The sequence below is a fragment of the Abramis brama genome, assembly GCF_963993115.1.
Source record: "Abramis brama genome assembly, chromosome: 18".
NCBI classification, from domain to species: Eukaryota; Metazoa; Chordata; class Actinopteri; order Cypriniformes; family Leuciscidae; genus Abramis; species Abramis brama.
In genome coordinates, this window is record NC_139980.1 from 31,965,665 (window position 1) to 31,984,297 (window position 18,633).

The 18,633-nt window shown below is 35.8% G+C and overlaps 2 protein-coding genes across 2 annotated transcripts in view; one reads left to right on the top strand and one right to left on the bottom strand.

Moving 5' to 3' along the window:
* prep (prolyl endopeptidase) overlaps nucleotides 1-5,985 on the bottom strand; it is a 12,405-nt gene extending 6,420 nt beyond the window's left edge. The window contains exons 1-8 of the mRNA XM_084090206.1: nucleotides 5,822-5,985; nucleotides 4,986-5,060; nucleotides 4,761-4,894; nucleotides 3,854-3,984; nucleotides 3,552-3,761; nucleotides 812-933; nucleotides 631-736; nucleotides 354-545 (exon numbers count right to left, since the gene is read on the bottom strand). Coding sequence (XP_083946332.1) covers nucleotides 354-545; nucleotides 631-736; nucleotides 812-933; nucleotides 3,552-3,761; nucleotides 3,854-3,984; nucleotides 4,761-4,894; nucleotides 4,986-5,060; nucleotides 5,822-5,863 — 1,012 coding nt within the window. The 5' untranslated portion in view covers nucleotides 5,864-5,985. The remainder of the gene's footprint in view (nucleotides 1-353; nucleotides 546-630; nucleotides 737-811; nucleotides 934-3,551; nucleotides 3,762-3,853; nucleotides 3,985-4,760; nucleotides 4,895-4,985; nucleotides 5,061-5,821) is intronic.
* A 1,355-nt stretch (nucleotides 5,986-7,340) lies between these two features.
* prdm1c (PR domain containing 1c, with ZNF domain) lies at nucleotides 7,341-18,572 on the top strand. The gene is made up of 7 exons (XM_084090544.1): nucleotides 7,341-7,478; nucleotides 9,150-9,356; nucleotides 12,138-12,260; nucleotides 14,071-14,332; nucleotides 14,634-15,412; nucleotides 16,381-16,509; nucleotides 17,211-18,572. The coding sequence occupies exons 2-7, from the start codon at nucleotides 9,174-9,176 to the stop codon at nucleotides 17,607-17,609; spliced, it is 1,875 nt and encodes a 624-aa protein (XP_083946670.1). The 5' UTR covers nucleotides 7,341-7,478; nucleotides 9,150-9,173; the 3' UTR covers nucleotides 17,610-18,572.
* Nucleotides 18,573-18,633: the final 61 nt, after the last annotated feature.

Below are 18,633 nucleotides of genomic sequence, written 5' to 3' on the forward strand. Positions count from 1 at the left end.
AATGTTAAATGTGATTAATCGTGATTAATTACAGACAAAATATGCAAATAATTGGTTAATTTGTTTAATCTATTGACAGCACTATATATATATATATATATATATATATATATAAATAATGACAATTTATATACACACAAACTCTATAATGTGACAAATTTTTGTAGGATGGGAAATTTTTATCCATTTATTTTATTTGAACTGTTAAAAGTGGGAGAAAGTAAATACATTTGAATTAATATATTATGATTTTTTTTTGTTATAATACATGCAGATTAATTAGGCACAGTAAGTCCTGTGACATTCATTAAGAAAGCAAATCTTAAATCTCTAAAAACAGCATCTCAGCTCACCGATGACGTCTTTGTCATGTTGGGGAATGAGCTCTTTCCATTGGCTGGCGGATGGTTGGGCGAAGTCGATGTTGATGAGTCGATACTGAGGAGCGTCCAGGTTGGTTTTAAACGTGAAAACGGTTCCTTCATTTGTGACGTATTCATACTCCGCATCAAAGTTATCGATCAGCTTCACCCATGGCAACAAACCTACCATCAATAAGAGAGAAATGACACACTGGCAGCAGAAAAGAAGCATTTTTGTCTGAATAATAATGTTTCTGTGCGTCTGTACCAGTGATTCCCTGCGGGACGTCGTTCAGGTCACAGTACCACAGTCTATTGACGGGGTCACAGCCCTCTCTGATGGACAACAGCACATAACGGCCATCATCAGACACCTGAAAACACACACGCATACATTATATACCTCAAACATGATCAGAAATGAAGTACCGTCTGTGTGTGTTTGTTACCTCAGCACCGCCCATCCATTTCGGCTGATCGGGAAATTCGGCACACAGGACGTCCTGAGACTGAGGGGTTCCCAACACGTGATAGTACAACTTCTGGTGCAGGTTAGTGGACGTCTCAGTGCCTGAGAGACAGACAGAGTTTGATTAAGATCTCTTACCAGTGTTTTTATTGTTCACAATAACTAAACTACTAAAAATTGTTTTTGGTAATTGAAATAAAAATTAGGGCTGTCAAGCGATACAATTAATCTAATTAATCGTGTAATTATTGTGTTAAATGAGAAAAGCATCACATAAAACATTACAAAAAGTAGACATTACAAAACATTAAAAAAGTAGCTTTAGAAAGAAATATTATATTTTATTCTACATAGAATTTATTACACAAACTTTTTAGGCTTCAACTGCTATGATGGCGAGTAAATGATGACAATTTTCCTTTTTGGGTGAACTATACCTTTAATGGGTTTTTTATTAATATGGAAATATGAAATATTTTTTTTTATGAAATAACACTCTAAATGAAACTAAAACTGCCAGTAGGTGGTGGCGGTAAATGTCTAAATGAGTAAGTCATTGAGTCATTCATTCATTCGATTCATTCAGTGGCTCTCTTTATGAATATGCCATTGAATCATTTGTTTCCCGATTCGTTCAAAACGCAAACTCATTCAGAAACACTGATGTGTTGCACGGAGAAGCACGTCTTTATAGGTAACAAAAACAGACAATATTGTGTCTAAAATATAGCAGAATATTAACTTATTGATTGAACTGTATAAATTCAATATCACATTTGCACTCGTGCTATTCGGGACAAAAACAGCACTCGTGTGATAGTGCACTCATTACTCGTGTTATATTGCTTAATTGTATCATATAGTGGTGCACGATATAATATCGGCCGATATGGTCATTTTTTTACACATCGGTATCGTTCCGATGTCAAAATATGGCCGATGTGAACAGGCCGATATTTGACATGTGAAGTTGAAGATGAAGTTGACGACTCGTGATCTTAGCAGTAGTGAACGCGCCTGAGAGAAATACACATTTCATACAGATGACATAAGCAGAGAACAGTCTGTTTTCTTTCGTTTTGAATTGTTCTGTTTAAAAATAGACATTTAATGCTTTCTATATATGTCTCAGGTCTGTGAGGCAGGTAGATTTCGGTTCATTTATGAGACGCACTCCAGGTTCACGCGTTCAAATATTTTCTACTATGTTTACTTCTTATTTATTAAATCCAGGCAATTGGTTGATGAAACATTGACCAAAATTAAGATATAATTAATACAAAACGAAATTAAATTTAAAGACAGGCTTTGTGCTGTCTGTTTAAGGTCTCTGTGAAAGTTTTAAAGCAGTCTTTTAGTGCCGCTTTCAGAGCGCTCACGTCCGTAACGGAGAACTGTCCTGTCCGTAACATTGTTAATTCAGTCCAGTGCGACTTATGTTTTTTTCCTCTTCATGACACATTTTTGACTGATCGTTTTTTTTGACTCGTAGATATTTGAATATATTGCTTGCTATTTGATACCCGTTCGAATTTGATTTTTCTCAAAAGTGACAGCACGTGTGATTTGTGGATTACTGATAAGCGCGAGTGGATAAACAGGCGTTTATTTATTCATTCTCAGTGTTGAGAAACGTAGCCTTCATGTGTTACGTTATTGTGTTAATAATAACTAAAGTAGCCTACCTAATTATGTTACATATTTATTTTGTATGAAAACTAGCGCGTTCGTTACTTATGGATTAAAAAGTAGGCTACCGTTGTATCAGTGCTGCGCGAGCTCTCTCTCACACAAACACGGACGCGCGCACACAGAGAGAGAAGGTAATTGTAAAATGAAAAATTGACGGGCTAAGTTTGCTTGTTTTTTTTTCTGTCAAAATGTCAGAAAGCATTTTGTATTATCCATCTGTGTTTTTAAAATTCGGCCCAAACAGCCCATATGTCGAATTCGTCTTATAGCCTACTTGTTATTCTTTTTTAGAATAAGTGATTCGTTATGCTATTATTGGACTCCTGTCTATTCATTGTCAACTGTTTTCTATATGTTTGTATTGACTAACATTTATTCAGCTAACACGTGTCCTGTTCAAAATGTGCAATGTTCAAACGCAAAGACAGCACGTCACAAGAAGCCCTTTTCCCTGTGGTATTTAGTATCACATTTGGATATTGGAATAATAAATTAAGAAGCCTATCTTAATTGTACACAATGTTCCTGTTTTTTTTTTTTGCTGTTTTCTAAGGGTTTCTTAATTTTAGACAAGTTGACCAGCACACATTATATGCAATGCAATATAATGCATGTGTGTGTGACATATTTTGCACACAGGTAAAGGTGCCCAATATCAGTAATTTCTAAAGTAAAAAAGTGTGTTGTTTCCCTGCTTCATGAATGTCACTATCAACTTTATGAAATGTAAGATGTCCTAGGTAGGTCTGGGGCAGATGCGTTAATAATTTTCAACGTTACTTTTTTCCATAACTAGTTTATTAAATTAACAGGTTAAATCGACAGCCCTAATTAAAATAAATTTAAGTTAAATAGAAATATTAAACAAAGAAAAAAGAAAACAAATTACTAAAACAAACTAAAATTAAAATAAAAAAATAAATGCTAATGCAAAATATTAATATATAGTATATAATATTACTTAAATAACATGTATCTCACACCTGCATGTGTGAATTTGTGTATCACACGTGTTTGTGTGTGTTTACCGTCACTCTTGCCGTCCTGCTCGGGGTAAGAGTTGTAGAAGAGTCCCTTTCCATCGTGAGTCCAGGACATGCAGGTGAACTTGACCCTCTCCAGCTGATCCTCCAGAAGAACGGCACCGTCCACACGGAGGAACCGGATCTCGACCCAGTCCGAGCCGCTGGCGCTGGTCCCGTACGCCAGGTACTCGCCATCCTCAGAGAACGCATAACCTGCCAATGAGCTGCAGGCTTTAGCTGACACCCACACACTGCAGAAACACACTTCACACGCTTCATGCAACTAACACAGATTCATCCAGCACCTCGTAAAGCAACCGTCCCGTCCTCGGAGAAGGTGTTTGGGTCCAGGAACACGCTGGGTTCTGCCTCAAGGTTCTCCTGCATGTACATAACACTCTGGTTCTGCAGACCCGTGTTGTAAAAGTGAAAATACCTACAGGAGAGGGGGAAGATGTTCCTTAGTGCTTCCAAAAACAAGTTTGGGGTCGGTAAGATTTGTTAATGTTTTTGAAATATGTCTCTTCTGATTTATTTGATTAAAAATACAATAAAAACAATACAATTAAAATGTAATTTATTCCTGTGATCAAAGCTGAATTTTCAGCATCATTACTCCAGTCTTCAGTGTCACATGATCCTTCAGAAATCATTCTAATATTTCTATTTCAAATAAATGCTGTTCATTAGAATTTTTTTTATTCATTAAAAAATCCTGAAAATCACAGTTTCCACAAAAATATTATATATATAAATTATATTATATATATATATATAAAAATCCACACTGATAATAATAAGCACCATTATTAATAATTGCATCAGCAAATCATCATATTAGAATGATTTCTGAAGGATCATGTGACACTGAAGACTGGAGTAATGATGCTAAAAATTCAGCTCTGATCACAGGAATAAATTACATTTTAAAATATATTAAAATAGCAAACAGTTATTTATATTGCAGCGTTGGTGAGCAGAAAAGACGTCTTTCAAGAGCATAAAAACTTCTTAATTATTCCAAACTTTTAACCGGTAGTCTGCATGCTTGAAAATACAAAATAAGAGCTCTGCGAGAGCTGGGTTTAAGGAACATCTGACACTTTCGAAACAATGTGTATTTTAAGGTTTATTCTGTTGGAATGCATTGATTTCCATTTTATGCGCATTATTAGTGTAAAGACTCTTTCCACTGGTTGTTCTCGGCCTCACCTGTTCCCGCGTCTGAAGGGACAGCTGTATTTGGGGTAGTCATAGAGTTCAGTCATGCGATCCTTAAAGACGTCTCTGACCGCACACTGCTCCAGGAAGGGCAGGGTCAGCTGATTCTGAGCGTTCACGAAGGCCTGGCAGATACGGAAAGAGTCATGTCTCAGACACACTGGGTCAGATGTTCACGAGGAGAGTGGAGAGGTGTTGTGTTGTGTGTGAGATCACCTGTGTTTTCTCACTGTCGGGATCCTCCAGCCAGCTGTACGGGTCAGGAACTTTACAGCCATGATAGTCGTCCACCTGATAACACACACACACACACGTGTCACATGAGCAGTGAGGTCACCATGGCAACATGATCACATCACTACAGGTGGAAACCTGTTTCTGTTTGGCAAAATGAATAATGCTTGTCAATTATCAATTTCTTTCAAGAACATAAACATGTCTTAGTGATTATGAACTTATAACAGTATGTGCATACAGACACATTTTCTAAGGAAAAATAATGTCAGAATGACACAAGGTAATTTCTCAAGTAAATGACTAGGACCTCCATTCATTCTTTCTTTCTTTATGTTTTATCAGTCTCTCATAAGTTAATTTACTCATTCACCCTTCTATTTTCATTAATTCGCTCAGTCTTTCATGGGTGAATTATAATCCCAGCCATTCTTTCTTGTTTTTTTTTATTCCAGTATAAATTCATTCATTTATTCACCCATCCATCATCATTCCTTTATGCATTTTATCCATTCTTTATATATAAATACATATATATTATCTAATATAGTAGAACTATATCTAATCTTACCTTCATCCATCTATTATTCATTAAAGAAATTATTAACATCAAACTTTATTATTCCATTAATTTATACAGTCTCTCCTGCCTTGATTTATTCTTTCAGTCAATCGTTTATATATTTGTCAATTGTTTATTTATCTATCAGTTATTTATTTATCGATCCATTCATTCCTTCTTTTTGTTCTCATTCATTCATCCTTCAATCTATTCATTCATGTAAGTTACTCTTTCTCTCTATTATTCAGTCACTCACCACTGATTCGTCTCTATAGGCGTTTGGATACTGGAAAGCCATTATTCAGTGATCTTCAGAGCTGATGAACAGATGAAATAATGATATAATGAAATTAAAGGAGACGAGTGTTGGGGAGTTCAGTGTGTTTGAGAGCCGCAGCACAATGTCCGGAATCAACAGGAAAAGAATCCTTAAAAAGACAAACACGCCGAGGGGAAAGAGCGCTGAACTCACCACAGCGCCCTCTGCTGGTAGAGTCACAAACACGCCGAGGGGACACAATAACGCATGATTAACATGAACAAATATATACTAATTAATATTTATGAGCTATGTCTATTATATGCAACATCTGTTGTGTCTGTTGTTTTGTGCAGTATATTTTCTTCTATGTACTGTATGGTATGGCACGGCGTTGTAAACAAACAAACAAAAACTCGCGCGCGCGCGCCCAATTCGATGATTTTGAGTGAATACGACATTAATAACGTTCTGTTTATCACATGAATCATTCAAAATTATTCGGAAGACTTGAAATAATGCACAGGAACCATATCGGCTTCTTTTATGGTACCTTTATGAACTTTTTGGAGCTTGACAGTTGACCATCCCCTCATCATTCTCATGAGGGTGAGTAAATGACAGAACATTTTTATTATTATTTGGGGTAACTAACGTTATTTCTTTCATAATGCTTTTGCAAAGCTAGGAAAGCTCATTTCTGCCACATAAGTAAAATCATGTTTTGGCTACTTAGTTATGACACAAAAATTCGAAATTATGACATGCTTGTTCATAAAAGACATAGGCTACTAGGCTATATCACAATTATGAGATTTTTAAAAAAATTGACATACTAAGTCAAAATTATGAATTAGTCATAATTACAAGATAAAAAAAGTCTTGAAAAGAAATTATGACATGCTAATTCACAAATGACATACTATATCACAATAATGAGATACAAATTTAAAATTATTATGACATACTGAGTCAAAATTATGAATACGTCATAATTTCGAGATAAAAAATTGGAAAATATGATATTAAAGGTTGAAATTTTGACTTTCTCTGTAATATTTATGACCTTTTAAGTCAGAATTTCGACCTTTCATCTCATAATTATGACTAAGTATGTCATAATTTTTAGTTTTTATATATATATATGATACATAATTATGATTTACAAAAGCATATCTTTTCTTATGTGGCGGAAAGGGTTTCCATACAAAGTTGTTTGATTAATTTATTGATTTATTGATACTTAAAATGGATTGTTCTGTAAGTTTTGCAACACAGAAATCAACCAAAACGTATAAGAACAATATTTTGTATACGTCACGTGTTTTCTTCATTAGAATATACAGTTTTTGTTTAATTTGCAAGTAGGCTATCAGCTAAATTAATAAATGTAAATGCTGTGGGGGGTGGTTCACTATGTCATTTACAGACCATGTGAGCTTCTGCAGAATGCACACTTAAAGAGAGGAAAAGAGCGAGACGGACAGAAGGGGTGGAGGAAGATATCAGGGTGGAGTTTGTCAAGTGATGTGTGAATGAAAACGAAGGTTTCTACACATTCAAGACAGAGAAACAGAGGTAGAGAACTTGACTGCAAGCTCCTCTTACAGACAGCTGGAGAGAAACGCACACAGACTCATCTCAAACCATCACAGTAAGTCCTCATTTGACTCTATTTGAACCTCGTGTGAGCAGCGTATGAATCAGCTGAAGCTCCGTCTGAAGGAAACCTCTTCAGCTCAGATGTGTTGCGGTCACAGCTCTGTGTGTGTGAACGAGAACTCTGCTCTTTTATTGAGTTTCATTCTTACTGGTTTGAATTCCCACATCAAACTGACATGACACGTACCTGTCAAACGTGCACTTTTGATCAGATCGGAGTAAAAAAGATTAGTAAAATGTTTCTTAGAGGACACAATATTGTCTCTAAAATCCTTTAGGAGAAATAAATATAGACACAAATGAGACATTTGTTGACATATAGTACAGTAAATGTATAGAGCTATAAAATAAATGTGGAGAGCAGTTTTTTTTCTTGTTTTGATTGCAAATTATTATTGAGACATTATTGGAAAATCTCCATTTGAGCTCCAATATCCGTTATCAGAACGTTCCTGCAAGGTTCTCTCAAAGTCATGAACTTCCAGTAACATTAATAAAATGTTTGTTCAAAGTTATCTGGTCCTTGATAATGTTCTTGAAATGTTTGCACAAAAATTATTATGTTTTTTTTTAGGGCTTGTTTTTAAAATGTTACTACCTGTTGCAGAATGTACAGAGAACATTTAAAAGTAACGTTCCCATAACGTTTGGACACTTTGAACGTTCAGGGGACATTCAGAAATTTCCATAACTTAAGGGATAGTTCACTTTAAAATGAAAATTCTGTCATCGTTTACTCACCCTCAAGTTGTTTCAAACCTGTATGAGTTTCTTTCTTCTGCTGAACACAATAGAAGATATGTTGAAGAATGTCAGAAACCAAACAGTTAACTGGAACCATTGACTTCCATAGTATTTTTTTTTCCTACTATGGAAGTCAATGGTTCCAGTTAACTGTTTGGTTACTGACATTCTTCAACATATCTTCTATTGTGTTCAGCAGAAGAAAGAAACTCATACAGGTTTGAAACAACTTGAGGGTGAGTAAACGATGACAGAATTTTCATTTTAAAGTGAACTATCCCTTTAATAGTAAAGTTAGCAAAGCGTTCTTGGGATATATTTTTGTTAGCTTGGTCTTTTGAGTTTTGTCTTTTCAATGGCTCATTTTCTTTGGTGACTAGTAAAAGATTCAAGTGTTCAATCACATTCACTTAAGTAATGGAAATGTTGGTTAGTTAGTTACTGTAAAGTTAGCAATCACTTACATTTTGTTCTTTGTTTATATTCAAATTATGAATAATAATAATAACTAACTATTTATAATATTTTTATATATATGAAGAGTTCAGATGCAAAAGCCTCTAAGTGCCATCTGAAATTTTCTTATAGAATGATCATTTTTATAAAGCTTGTATATTTAAGTTAAGTGATTTCACTTAAATGTCAATTAATAGGTAATTTGCATTGCCATTTAATTGAAATTATTGAACTTAAATATACGAGCTTGATAAAAATGATCATTCTAGAAGAAAATTTCAGATGGCACTTGGAGGCTTTTGCATCTGAACTCTTCATATATATATATACTTCTATTTTAAATCATGCATGTTGTTTTTGCCAGTAGCAAGCAGTCAGAACACCCTAGCGACTGCATAGGAAATACAGAAAAAGTTGTTTAAAATTACACTGATCATTATGTCTGTCTGTCTGTCATACACAGGTATAATCTCAACCCGGTTTTATTATGCCATCAAAAACACTCACTGCCACAGCAAACGAGAGCATCGCTGTGCAAACTGAGGAGAGTGTGGATGTGACACACACCTGTCATGTTAAAGATCAATGTGAGATGTTCTTTGATGAGTGGAAGGAAACCAGAGCTCAGACATCATTACCCAGAAACCTCAGATTTACACATCACAATCAGGTACACACATACATACATGTACACTGGCTACAAAGATATATTTGGATGCTTAAATTGAAATAAAATAAACGATAACTGAAATAAAATACGGGCTAAGCACAAAAAAGTCATGATGAGTTATACAAGCATGGCTGGGACTATCAGACCAACTGCAACAATGAGTAATTAAATACATTTTTATATGATTTTAGTCAAAATAGCTGAAAAATTGAAAATTTAGTCACATGCAATATGATTTAATTGCTTATGCCATTTAACCAATAGGTGGCGCTATTACTAAATTAAGCTGGTGTGGTCAGTGTGAGGTGACAATGACATGTGCAAAGTTTGGTGTCAATATGTTATTGACCACCAAACCATTGCAGAGTTACAGCCTCAGAATCTGCTGGGCGCCATGCCATCATATTTGCTGATGCGTTATTAGAAAATGATTTGGTTTATCAAATAGCTTTTAATAACTTTTTTGCTGGTATAGGCTGAAGATGATCTGAGTCGAGTTTGGTAAAAGAATCGGACCAATGGTCTAGGAAGAGTTTGAAAAAGTTGTTTTTCAAAGAAATTCAAAATGGCAGACAGCAATTTCAACCAAATACGGCATAATTGCTATCGTTGTTCTTGGCATGTATCGAGGAATCTAACAACACCAGTTACATTAAAATAGGCTAAATTAATCAAAAGCTATTTGCATTTTTAGAAATATCATTATAATTTCTGACCACAAGGAGGCGCTTTTTGAGTACCTTCAGGGCATGGTGCTTATGACACATACCGAGTTCATAAAATACAGCATTTTATGACAAAATGTAATGGTCAACAAGGCAAAATTTGGTATCATTCGACTAGATATGCTTCATTGAATCAAAAGAGACCAGTTTCTTGGGCAAACCATTCATAAGTTTTATTAAAAAATGTAAAAAAATTCATATCTCTTGACCAGTAGGTGGCGCTGTGCCCAAACGCTGCAAGTTGCCTCAGGTCATGCTTGAAATTACATGTACCAAGTTTGGTCTTATTACTCCAAATCATTGCGGAGATACAGCCTCATTTTGGCGTGCTCTTGTTCAAATTCGTTTGCGTGTTATTCGAGAACGGTTTGGTTTTTCGATGAAATCTTTTAATGGTTTTTTGCAATCATAGTCTGAAGATGATCCGAGCCAATTTTGGTGAAACTTTTCATGACCAAAAATGACATCCTCGGGTGCAATCGAATCATCTTAAGCAAACGAAAAAGAGGAAACAATTTTGTGCTTGACATTATCAAGTGCACTCATTCAATCCCATAATGCACCACAATAACGAGTGTACAACTGATGTACGCTCAACGGCTATCATCATTTTCCCACAAATGGTTCTATGGGCTGCCATAGACTTCAAGAGAGGAAGAAGAAAAAGAAGAAGAAAACATTTTCATGCTCAGGTTATTTAGATTAACTTGATGTAGTAAAATAACTAAATTAAACTATAAAAAATGGCAAAAAACACAAAAACATTACTCAAAATGTAGGTAAAATTAAAATGAAATAACACTGGTATGTCAGAAAACATATGAGGCTATGCACTTGAGAATTTAGAAAATATAAAAAGCCTTTATTTTTTCATGGCTATGACAAGCTATGGATATCACAAGCACACTTTTCAAGTAAGACAGACGTTTCCAAGATTTGAAATGATAAACCAATACATGTGTGATAATGTGATGAACTCTGCTATGGACCCGAGGAGAACTGACTTTATACATCCACTAAACTCACTAAAACACATTTCACATATGCTCTTGCACAAATATGCTCTATATTTCAAAGTATTCACTGTAGGGGAATTTACAGTTAAGACCCGAGGACCAGAGATGATGAATGAAGACCAGGAGTCAGACATGCACTCAATTGAATACATTTTACTGAAGAATAGTTCATCAGCAGAAGTTAGCTTCACACTCAGCAAGGAGTTCGTAGGCCGCTCTGCATACACACTTATTACAGCACGAATTATACTCTACACAGGTCACTAAACTACGTCCTCACGTCGGGTTTTGATTGGTTAAGGCATAGATAAACAAAGTGACCAACTGATGTCACAAATCTGTGTTCCTATGCTCTAGTTTGCTTGTCAGCTGTTCATTTCATTTCCCCTGTGTGCCAGTTGCTCACCTCACGATCAAAGGATACTGACACACACACACACACACACACACACACACACACACACACACACACACACCTACCTTATTCAAGCTTTGAGTTGGTTGAGCTCTAGCTCTGATCAGGGAACTTTCCCAAAACATACTGATGTACTTTCTCTCAGTAAGAGGTTCAGACGATATTCGTCATTATTCTCTTGTGATTGAAGATGAAAAGTAGAGTAAATGCTTTGACTGTGAATTGGTCACGTAGGAGACATAACACAGGCTGCCATGGTCAGCTAGAAAAGTAAACATGTTTTAACATGTGTTGGGTTCTTCTCTCAAAAACAAGGAGAGAGTTTGTTCAGTGAACAGACTGTATAACTACCTAAATCTCATCAGCTTGAAGATGTCATTCAGATCATTTAATATTTAGAAGGATAAATATTGATTAATAACTTAATTACAAACCATTCAAAAGGATATTGAAGCGGCATAACAAAGCAACATTTTTAAAAAATTGTACAAGGCACTTTAATCGGAGACAAACCTGTCTGAGTAGTCATCTGTAGTCTGGGCTTAATTTATCACCACACACATTGGTTTTGCTGCATATAGTTTTTATGTAATGCTTCTCTTATTTTCTGCTATTGTGCTGTTAGAAGGTGCTGGGTGTTTTCACCAGAGAGGTCATTCCCGTAGGGACCCGGTTCGGCCCGATGCAGGGAGAACATCTCCACCCTGAAGACATGTCTGCAAACATCAACCGGAAACACATCTGGATGGTACGTCAACAGATAAAGATAAGAAGTGTGTGTGTGTGTGGGTGTGTGTGTGTTTTTGAGAGATCGAAAACCATTCTGAGTCATTGAGGTTCATATTTACAAGTCATGTTTCAGGGTTGTGTGTACTCATGTTGGGTTTCTCTGACGCACTGCTCCTCGCTTACATGTGCCAGTAAAGACACACACTTGTATCTCACACACTGACTCAGCAAGGAAGTGGCTGACAGGAGGTCGCACACACACACACAAACCGAGAACAAGGTTCCCAGAAAACCTTAATAGAACATTTTGATGCATTTGCAGCTCCATTGATTTTCACACTTCAGAAATTCAGTCAGTTAATTTGTTCAGGGTTAGAAATTAATGGGCAAAATGATCCACACAATTCTAAATGTCAAATTGTCAAAATTTATAACATGGTTATAAATAAACATTGGTTATGGTTTGAATATATTATATTATGAATATAATCAATATTAGGATTTGATTTTATAGGTAATGTACAATGCATAATAAACACTACTGTTTAAAAGTTTGGGGTAAGTAGGACAGTTTTTTAAAGAAATGAATACTGTTATTTAGCAAGGATGCATTAAATTGCTCAAAAGAGACAGTAAAGACATCCGAAAATACTACCGGGTTTCTACTGATACATCGCTTAATGCTAATCGGTGAAGTATCCCTTTAATGTTAATAACTTCAGCAACCATTGGGCTAGAAACAAAATTGTTTCCTGTTTTTCGTTGGCTTAAGATGATTCGATTGCACCCTAGGATGTCATTTTTGGTCATGAAAAGTTTCAGCAAGAAGTTACAAAAGATTTCAAATCATTTCAAATAAATGCTGTTCTTTTAAATAATGTTTAAAATGATGTTAAATAATGTTTTCTAATAATGAAAGAATCCTAAAAAAACATTGATAACATCATTCCACATTGATAATTATTAGAAATGTTTTTTGAGCAGCAAATCATCATATTAGAATGATTTCTGAAGGATCATGGGACACTGAAGACTGGAGTAATGATGCTGAAAATTCAGAAATGCATCACAGGAATAAATTACATTTTTAAAATATTCAAATAGAAAACAGCTATTTTAACTTTTAAAAATATTTCATAATATCACTCTTTTTACTGTATTTTTGATCAATTAAATGCAGCCTTGGTGAGCAGAAGAGACATTTGAATGGTACTATACAGTATGTTAATGACATAGAAGAATTAAATACAATACCAAAAATACACCCATATAAATGTAAATAAAAATGCCCTTGAAAATTGAATCTAGAGGGCTAAATATTTCTCTAAATGGTTCTCTCTATATGACTACATGCCGTATGCAAAGTAAGTTCATAAATGTGCAAGTCTAATCTCTTAAGTTCAATATTAGACAGGATGAACTAAACTGAAAAAAGAAAGAGAGAAAGAGAAAGACCGAGAGAGAGAAACAGGTGTCATCAGGTCAAACAGACGGACTGTTCAACCAGCAGCTAAGAGACTGAATCAACAACTAAACCACAAGCTCTCACTTTCACACAGTCGCTCGCACAAATAGATGTGCACTTTAAATCTGAGAGCAAAAGCCTAATGCGACGCGGTTTCATTTCCTAAACCCGTCAGAATGCTTATTAGAGGTGTTTGCTAAGCATCTATTACTAATGCTCATCCCAACATAAAAATGTTGCAAAAATGCAAAATGTTGGATGCATGTTGGATGGATGATAAAAAAGCACAAAAAAAATCACATTGAAGAGGTTAACTTGATACTTTAATACATAATTATTAATCTTCTGTTTTTTTCTTGCTCAGATCTTCTCGGAGGGGCGTTTACATCACTTCCTGTCTTGTGAGGATGAGAGCGACAGCAATTGGATGTGCTTTGTAAATTCTGCCCCGTCTCCATGGCAACAGAATCTTGCCGGATTCCAAATTGGAATGCAGGTATACTTCTATGCAGTGAAGGATCTAATGCCGGGGGAGGAGCTACTAGTGGGGCGGAGCTTAGAATACAAGCGGCCAATGAGCACCAGCCTCAGAACTCCCTGTCTGAAGCAGCCACCTCCAACACACCGTGAGTGACAGCCACGACCAATTTCATGCTATTCTGATTGTCAAGAGTACTGTACAAACACATTGAATAAATGTATTTTATTTGATTAATAATATATTGTGCTGTTTAATGGGATTACAGCCTTAAATTGAACTTAAATTGCTTTGGAAAGACTGTTTCCCCATGTGATGGCTGAGTATTTGTCACAATGGTTCTTTTATTTTGAATCGTTTTAAACTTTCTTGTTAAATTTATTATATAAGTATTTTTCTTTTATTTTAATCATTCTCTCAAATGTTTTCTGAATAATTTCCTGCTTTAGCTCATTCTCAAGATAAAGATCAAGTGAGGAAGAGAAAGAGAGGTTATACCGTCACTGAGATCCTGGATCTGAATCCCTGGACTGATCATCATCACATTCAAACTCCGCTTATCACACGATCTAAATATGGGGAAAAAGTGACCAGAGACCTGCAGAATCCTAAATTACCTCCATTTTTGATGACTAATAGCATCTCTGACATTCCTTTAAACGTAGGAGGACATGTGTACACCCCTGCTATCCCACAATCCTCTATGCCAAGGTATATATGGCCTATTATTCAATATGTGCCTTCACATCAGCCAATGGGATTTGGCCGAACAACAGCACACATGTCCCATAATATTCCCCTTCCACCAATCCACATGTATCCATCTCTTTTAAGTCAAACATCCAAAGAGAATCACCTTTCATTAGCGTTGACCAATAGAGGCGACCTCAAAATCGATGCGAGAGACTCTACAGTGAGAGACACAAAACCTAAAGACCTAAAGATGTCACGTAACCAACCACCAACACTCGGCAATGCAACCGATCCCTCTCCTGCTGAAGTATCCAATGCGGATGACATCACAGCTAAGAGAGACGCGCCTGAGATGAGTGTGGCTTCCCCAGGTGTCTCCTCCTCCTCCTCCTCCGTCACACACACCACAGAGTCTCAGAAGAGACAGACTGCAGGGTACAAGGCTTTACCGTATCCACTGCAGAGACAGAACGGAAAGATCCAGTATGAGTGTAATGTGTGCGGGAAGAACTTCAGTCAACTGTCAAACCTGAAGGTACGTGGATTATTGTCTTTGGTGAATCGCTACAGTGAGGGGTTCAAAACTAGATGTCTGAGATGATGATTTCAGTATTTTTATTTGATGGTTAAACCACTTCACATTTTTAGATATTTTATTTTAATCTAGACCAGTTGAAATGATATAAAAATGGAATATTAATATATTTAAAAATATTTTTATATTAATAATATAATTTAATGTTTTATTATATATAAATATATATATATATATATATATATATATATATATATTATGGAGCCCCTAATGGTGATGGAATAAAATATGAGATGGGTATAAAAAATGATGTGTCAATGCTTTTGCATTCCCCTGTGAAACTTTGCTTTTGCTCGCAAAACTTATGAGAAATCAAACGCATTGAAATACTTTTTATTCCTCCCAATTCATATTTTGTAATATATACTTTGGTTGGTAAGATTTTTGTATCTTTTTGAAATGTGTCTCTTCTGCTCACCAGGGTTGCATTTATTTGATCAAAAATACAGTAAAAACAGTAATATTGTGAAATATTATTACAATTTGAAATAACTGTATTTTTAAATTATATTAGAAAATGTAATTTATTCCTGTGATGCAAAGCTGAATTTTTAGCATCATTACTCCAGTCTTCAGTGTCACATGATCCTTCAGAAATCATTTTAATATGCTGATTTGCTGCTCAAGAAACATTTATTATTATTATCAATGTTTAAAAGAGTTGCTGCTTCCAATTTTATGTGGAAACTGTAAAAAAATTAAAAATCAGGATTCTTTGATGAATAGAAAGTTCAAAAGAACAGCATTTATTTGAATTATTTTTTAACATTATAAATGTCTTTACTGCTTTTGATTAATTTAATACATCATTAATTTGTATTTTTTTAATACAAAAAAAACCTTACTTACTGAGTTACTGTATTCAATATTTCTTTTTTTTTCTTCTTTTTTTCCCACTAAATGTCCAGGTGCACTTGAGGGTTCACAGTGGTGAGAAGCCGTACAGGTGTGAAATCTGCAGGAAGAACTTCACCCAGCTGGCTCACCTCCAGAAGCACATCCAGGTTCATACGGGAGAGAAACCACACGAATGCCACGTAAGAACACACAGAGGATCAGATCATTGCTTTCTATTGCCCTGTTAACACCTGGTATTAGGATGCTTTTTGGTCGATTGGATCACACAACAAGTGGACGACGCTGAATACAGGTGTAAACGGTCAAAAAATGTTTTGAGCTCGTCCACTTTCGACCACTTCCATGTGGCTATTCTGAATGTGTTCAAAAGACCGTCTACTCTCCATCTACTGACCTAATGTTATGAGAAACATGAGAAGAGCGCGAGCCAGATGGGATTTAAACTTTGTCGATTGAAGACCCAAATTTGGTTTGAAGATGAAAAACGGTCCAAGCACAATGTTCTCTCTCCATTCCTGATTTCTAACACACACTCACAGCGTTCGGCTGGTCTTGTGGCTGTCAGAGCAGAAACTAAAGCTGATGCTCTCCGTGTGTTTTCCCTTCTCCTTTCGTGTTCATATGTAAATTGCGCGAGCTTATTTTGTCCATTAGTTTGAAAGATCTGAAAAAGCTCATACATAGACCCTCCCCTCGATGAAATCAGGACAGAAGTGATTGAAAGTGGGTAAAAGAGACGGATTAAAACACCAGGTGTAAACGGGAATATGTCTCCCTCGTCTACTTGTGATCCGATCGACCAAAGCGCATCTTAATACCAGGAGTAAACGGCCTAGGAGAGACAAAGGAGATGTAATTTGCTGTGCTGTGTCTCGTGTAGGTGTGTAACAGGCGTTTCAGCAGCTGCAGTAACCTGAAGACTCACCTGCGCCTGCACTCAGGTGAGCGCCCGTACACGTGTAAGCTGTGTCCCGCCAGCTTCACCCAGCACATCCACCTGCGCCTCCACAGACGCCTGCACGCCACCTCACGCTCACACCAGTGCCCGCGGTGCCCTCGCAGGTACACACACCTGTGCAGCCTACAGATCCACCGCCTGCAGTTCTGTCCCGCCTCCAGCGGCACAGGCTCCGCCTCTCAGCTGGACTCAGCCAATGACGAGATCGAGAGGTTTGACCTCAGTGAAGGTGCAGAGAGCCTTGAGGTTGATATGGAGGCGGAGTCTATAAAGAGGATGTGTCAGGTGATCTGGACTCAGGTGCTTGCTGGGAGGCAGTAGAACAGGTCCAAATAATACAAGAATGAATTGGGTTTCTAAAGGGTTTCACCAAGAAAATGATATTTCCTGTTTTATAGTTTTATGTATGTTTCATTTATATATTATACATACATTTTAGTTGTTTTTGTTTGTACTTGACTGGCTTATCATTTTTTTAAAAATAGAAAATGATTCTGTTAATTATATACACTACCATTCAAACGTTTAGGGTCAGAAATTAATAATGTTGAAATTAATTAATACTTCTAATCTGTAAGGATGTATTAAATTGACCCAAAGCAACAGTAAAGACATTTATACATAGATTTCTGCTTCAAATGAATGCTGTTCTTTTGAACTTTCTATTTATCAAAGAATTCCATATTAAGCAGCACAACTGTTTTCAACATTGATAATGATTTCTGGATCATGTGACACTGAAGACTGGAGTAATGATGCTGAAAATTCAGCTCAATATATATTTAAATAGAAAACAGCTTTGAAAATTTGAAATGTAATAATATTGACCCCAAACTTTTGAACGGTAGTGTGATTGTCATTCAATATATACACAAAATTTTGTATATTTGAATAATGTCTGGGTTTAAGTTTAATTTTTCTAACTAAAAGTCCAAAATGATCATATTTTTGTAATATCTGTTAATTGAACAAGCGAACTCAATAAAACCACACAAATATGCTTTCAGACAAGAGTTGACTATATGATAATGGTATATTTTAAGTATGAACCATTCTCAGGGCAAGGGTATTTTCATAAATGGCAAGGGTATTTTCATAAATGTCAAGTTGGAGAAAGCTGGCACGTGTTTTATATGTTGTAAATATATATAATTTATTAGTGCAATATCTGTTACCCAAAACAGTGGTTTAATATTTGTATATGGTGGCTTTTCAATTTGTGCTATATCTTGATTTTCTTTCATGCTTTGCTATTTAAACAACCATTAAACAGACTATACTACATTTTAAATACATGTGTCACGTTTTTTTTATCCTTAGGTGTGTGTGTGTGTGTGTGTGTGTG

What these genes read in the sequence shown, in the direction of transcription:
- prdm1c (XM_084090544.1), top strand. Translation starts at nt 9,174, where the DNA reads ATGCCATCAAAAACACTCACTGCCACAGCAAACGAGAGCATCGCTGTG. An exon ending in GTCAACTGTCAAACCTGAAG is followed by an intron (nt 15,413 to 16,380) that starts GTACGTGGATTA and finishes CTAAATGTCCAG; the next exon opens with GTGCACTTGAGGGTTCACAG. An exon ending in AGAAACCACACGAATGCCAC is followed by an intron (nt 16,510 to 17,210) that starts GTAAGAACACAC and finishes TGTCTCGTGTAG; the next exon opens with GTGTGTAACAGGCGTTTCAG.